At 44.8% G+C, this 4,698-nt stretch overlaps 1 protein-coding gene across 1 annotated transcript; it reads right to left on the reverse strand.

Moving 5' to 3' along the window:
- Positions 1-858: 858 nt before the first annotated feature.
- On the reverse strand, positions 859-1,925 carry LOC119293956 (protein LURP-one-related 6-like). The gene is made up of 3 exons (XM_037572264.1): positions 1,690-1,925; positions 1,360-1,605; positions 859-1,257 (listed from the first exon to the last, which is right to left on the reverse strand). Exons 1-3 carry the CDS (start codon positions 1,921-1,923, stop codon positions 1,126-1,128), a joined length of 612 nt encoding a protein of 203 aa, XP_037428161.1. The 5' UTR covers positions 1,924-1,925; the 3' UTR covers positions 859-1,125.
- Between the last annotated feature and the right edge of the window lie 2,773 nt (positions 1,926-4,698).

A 4,698-nucleotide genomic window follows, 5' to 3' on the forward strand; every position in this document is an offset into this window, starting at 1 on the left:
AACTGGGATATGTGTACAGGTGAGATACCCGAAGAAATGTCCAGCTGTGAGATCCAGAAACTATTCTGCAAAGCCTTTTGGACATAGCACTTCCTCCTTTTGGCAATGTTGTAAATTTTGGGCCCCATATCTTTAGGCCTCAAGCCATCAAGCTAAGCCGACCCCAGAAGGATGCCCAGAGTCCATTACCCACCACCACCTTGGTTGCCGCAGCAAATATATTTCGGTCGTTCGAGTCACATGGGTTCCCAAGCCTACCCAAGGCTTGGCCGAGTCTATCCATTTGAACCACAACCTACGCAGCTGTAACGCAGAGGCAAATTTTGCAAGATTTAGAACACCTAGCCCACCAAGCAGCTTGGACCTACACGCCTGCTCCCAGTTTATCTACATTTGCCACCCATGACCTTGTCATGTCCAGCCCAAAGAAAGGCCCGCCGGAGTGCATCAATCTTCTTTGTAACTTCAACCGGGAGGTTTAGAGCCGCCATGTAGTAAATGGTGATTGCCGTAATGACCGACTTGACTAGGACCGTCCTGCCTGGTCCAAGGTGTAAGCTGAGCCCCAATCTTGTCCTCAAGGGGTTGGAAGCGTATTCTCTTGAGACGCTTTACCGACAAAGGTAATCCGAGGTACTTCATCGGGAAGGTGGAACGCTGCGCTGGGAAGGAATTAAGGATGTCCGTCAGGTCCAAGTTATCACACTGTATAGGGGTTGAAGCAATAGAATATGTATGTCATCATTGCAACGCACGAGCAATTAGCTAGTGAACAGGAAAGGTCACCGGTACTTTTCTCCATGGCGGACAGTATTAAAGTCACCTCCAATGAACATTGGGGCGGGACCGTGGCAGCAAACCCAGCCAACTCATTCTAGGGCATAGGCAAACATGAGGAGCATGTTCGCAAGATATGCAACACTATACACATACCATTTGCTTGTTCAACAAACTCAACCTTAATTTACACCAATTTACAGTACTTTCACCTCCAGACTACCATTGAGACGGAGCAAATATAGCGGCCCAACAATCAATCAATCAAGATAATTAAACAAATTGGCAACACAATCTTATCGGTCCCACGACTAAGTGTGATCAGCTCATTGCTCCCACTTTGTAGCATTAACACCTTGTGGATTCCCCATTCATGTTGTCGAGGATGGCAATTACGCCAATCACAAAGGCCTGGTCATAGCCCGGCTGCACCACCACATGGTAGAAGTCCCTGCCAGCCATCATCCCCTTCACTCCAATCTAGTTCACACGTTATTAAGAAATCAAAACTCATAATTTGTAATTGAATTGAACTGAACTCATGACTCAACTCCTTTGACTTATCAGCTGGTAGAACTTTACCTGTGCTACGACGTGGCCTGTGCGGCTCCTGACGGCGCAAGCCCTGTGGGCGAAGGATCCCGTGACCTCGTAGTCCCAGTGCCGCTTCCTCCCCTTGGGTTCGACGGTGACCCGGACGTCGCCCGCCGCGCAGCTGAGCACCGTCTTCGGTTCCTGTAAGCTGAACACCGGCTTGCTGGGCTCGCCGTAGTCCATGAGATACCCTTTCCACCGGTTGTGAACGCTCAGCGCTTGGACGACTCCTCCCTGTGACACCGGCCAAGTCAGTTGAAACACTCAGAGATGGCACATGGACTAGCTCGAGCTCGATCTACGAAGTCGGTAACTCACCTTCTTGTGGATGAAGAGGATGGCCGTGCCGTCGCCGTCCCTGACGACGAGCTGCCCGCTGGCGCCGATGATGCCGCAGCCGTCGACGCTGAAGACGACCCTCTGCTCGCGGTCGGTGACGACGAAGCCGCCTCCGGTCACGGCGGGGGGACGGCGACGGACCAGGAGCACGGCCTGCAGGCAGCTGCAGAAGATCTTGCTGACAACCGGGGTGAGAAGCGTGTGCGCACCCATGATCCAAGGATAGATAGCCTGCCTGCGCACGTGTTGAAGTCGGGGCAATGCATCAATGGAGGGAATAAATAGAGCGATTTGAGTGTGGAAGTGTCCCATGACTCCTCATGTCGCGTCTGGCTACCCACCTGCCTAATCGATCGGCGCTGTACGTACGTGATTATCGTGAACCACGCGATTCGACGAAGCTTAGCGGCCGAAGCAATGCGTGACAAAGCCTAGCTAGTATATATACGCAGGACCACAGGAGAATATGAGATGGATTGATCGGCAGAAGAATCTTTGAATTGCATTGCTTCCGGCCACCAAATTGCAGCTTTGTGTTTATGCCTTTGCCTTTTCGAGGAGTTTACGTCCAGCTAAACATAAGGATTGTGCCTAATTGCAGGCCTAATCACGCGCCTAAACGTGTTAAACTTTTTGAATACCCGTATACGGCAACGCTTACTGCCTCCTTTCCGAGAAAAGAATGCCTGCATGCAAGCATGCATGCATGGAACAGGGAGGGGAGGAAGGAAGAAAGATAACCGAGCTTTATCATTGTCCGGTGAGTGTTCAGATATTACTTCATTTCCGTCGTCAAGCAAAAGGCGTTAATCATGGACACGAGCAAAAATTCCATCTAATTTACGCTCGGCAGGTTGCACAAGTAAAGAGTACACAGAGAAAGGCAAGGAGGTGCCTTTCACTCCTCCTACCGTTGTTGCGTGGTCGTGACGTGGATGGTCGGTGATGCCTAGGGGGTTGGATGCCGAGGCAGCGGTCCAGGATGGTGGCTTCACATTGGCTTTCCGGCAGGGTTCATCTCTTGGTCGTGTGGACGGCAAGGGTGTAGTGATGGGAGGCTCTGATCTTTGTTCTCTACTCTTGCAGTGCCCTGATCTGGTGTCGATGTGCTGGGCCTTGTTGTAATGGTGACCTAGACTCCTCTTGGTGCCGTAGGGGAGCTTCATAGTGAAAGTTTTGCATTTCTAGCGCCAACGAAGGCGACACCTATGGTCGTCGCCTACTTCCTCAAGACATCGTCATGCAACTCGTTCTTGTCTCAGTGCTCCGGGTAAAAACCTATGTCTATGCTCAGACCCGGTAAGGACGCGTTGTCACCCTCTTTGGGGTGTTGTCGTGGAGCTCAAGATTCTTTGGTCGGGCCTCGACGAGGTGTTAGGCCGTTCTATAACTCAAGTTGTATCCTTTGTTTTTCGCCGCTTTCATCATTTTATTCCGGCTTTTACTGATTTATTTATTTTTTCTTCATTTTTTTCTTGTTCATTTCTTCGATTTTATTGTTGTTTTTCTATTATATTTCTTTATTTTTCTTTGGTTTTTGTTTCCTTCTTAGTTTCCATCAGTTTTCTTCATTTTTCTTTGGTTTTATTTTGTTTTTCTTGTTTCACCATGGGTTTTCATGGTTTTCTTCAGGTTTTTCATTTTTATTCGTTGTTGAGGTGTTTCTTTTGATTCTCTCTTCTGTTTCTTTGTTTTTTCCTTTTATTTCTTCAACACATGTCTATATTTTTCATACACTTTTGTATATTTCACGTTAGCATCAGGAAAAAATATTTTACACGTGATTAATTTTTTTAAATATGTTTGATGACTATTTTTACATACACATTTTTCATTTTCAATATATGTCTGAAACATTTTTAATTTTTTAAAATACGTGATTAATATATTTATGCATGATCTAATTTTTTTGCAATTAATTTTTTCATGCACAATTTTGACAATGCACGTTCTATATTTTTTGTATACATCAGGAACATTGTCTTACACATTTAACATTTTTTAAATAGATGATGAACAGTTTTTCAAAATTTTGTGTTTGATGACTACTTTTTCATACACATTGTGCATATGTGCTATATATTAGGAACATCTTTTATACACGGTTAACATTTATGATTATATAATTAAATTTTTATTATATAGGATCAACATTTTTGTATAGACAAGGAATATTTGAATGCATTTTTTAAATAGATGATTGACATTTCTTCAACTGCCAGATTAACTTTTAAAATACATGATCAACTTTTTTCATACACATTATATTTTTTGTATACATGAGAAAACATATATAGTTGGAAGTATAAATAAAAGAAAAAAGAAAGTAAAAAACATGAAAAAGAAACAGAAAAACGAGATTGTGGCTTCCCACAAGCTGGGCTGGCCCTGTCTCACGCTCCCTCATGCAAGGCTGCCCTACATCTCGCGTGAAGCGAGACATAGGTACGCCCATGTGGCATGGCCACCAGGCCACAGGGCTACAACAGTTGCAATACCGTGACCTAGGCCGAACGGACCATGAAACATCTCTCTTTGGTCATGCATAGAGCATAGGACGGCATCGAGATCCTATACGGGAGTCCTGCTCGTCGGCGCCTTGGGAAATCCCTATTTGCTGCGCATTGCGGCAAACTGTCGCCGCATCGCACAGAGGGAGGTGCGCCAGGGAAGCGACTGGGCCGGTCCACTCGACTAGTTCGTTCATTCCGGTTTGGATCCTTTTTTTCTCCTGGGTGTAGTTTCTCTTGTTTACTGTTTCCTTTCTTCTGTCCCCTTTTTGTTTCCCTTTTTTCGTTTTCAAGTTTATCTTAATTTTTTCAAAAAATGTTTGGAAATTTCAAATATTGTTCCTTCTTTCAAATTACGTTCAGAATTTTTAAAATATATGCTAATTTGAAAAAAAATGCTTGTAATTTATAAATCAATTTTGATTTCTAAAGATTTTGTTTGAGATTCACAGGAAATGTTCGAAATTTTTAAAAATGT

This window comes from Triticum dicoccoides, chromosome 4B (assembly GCF_002162155.2).
Source record: "Triticum dicoccoides isolate Atlit2015 ecotype Zavitan chromosome 4B, WEW_v2.0, whole genome shotgun sequence".
Taxonomy (NCBI): domain Eukaryota; kingdom Viridiplantae; phylum Streptophyta; class Magnoliopsida; order Poales; family Poaceae; genus Triticum; species Triticum dicoccoides.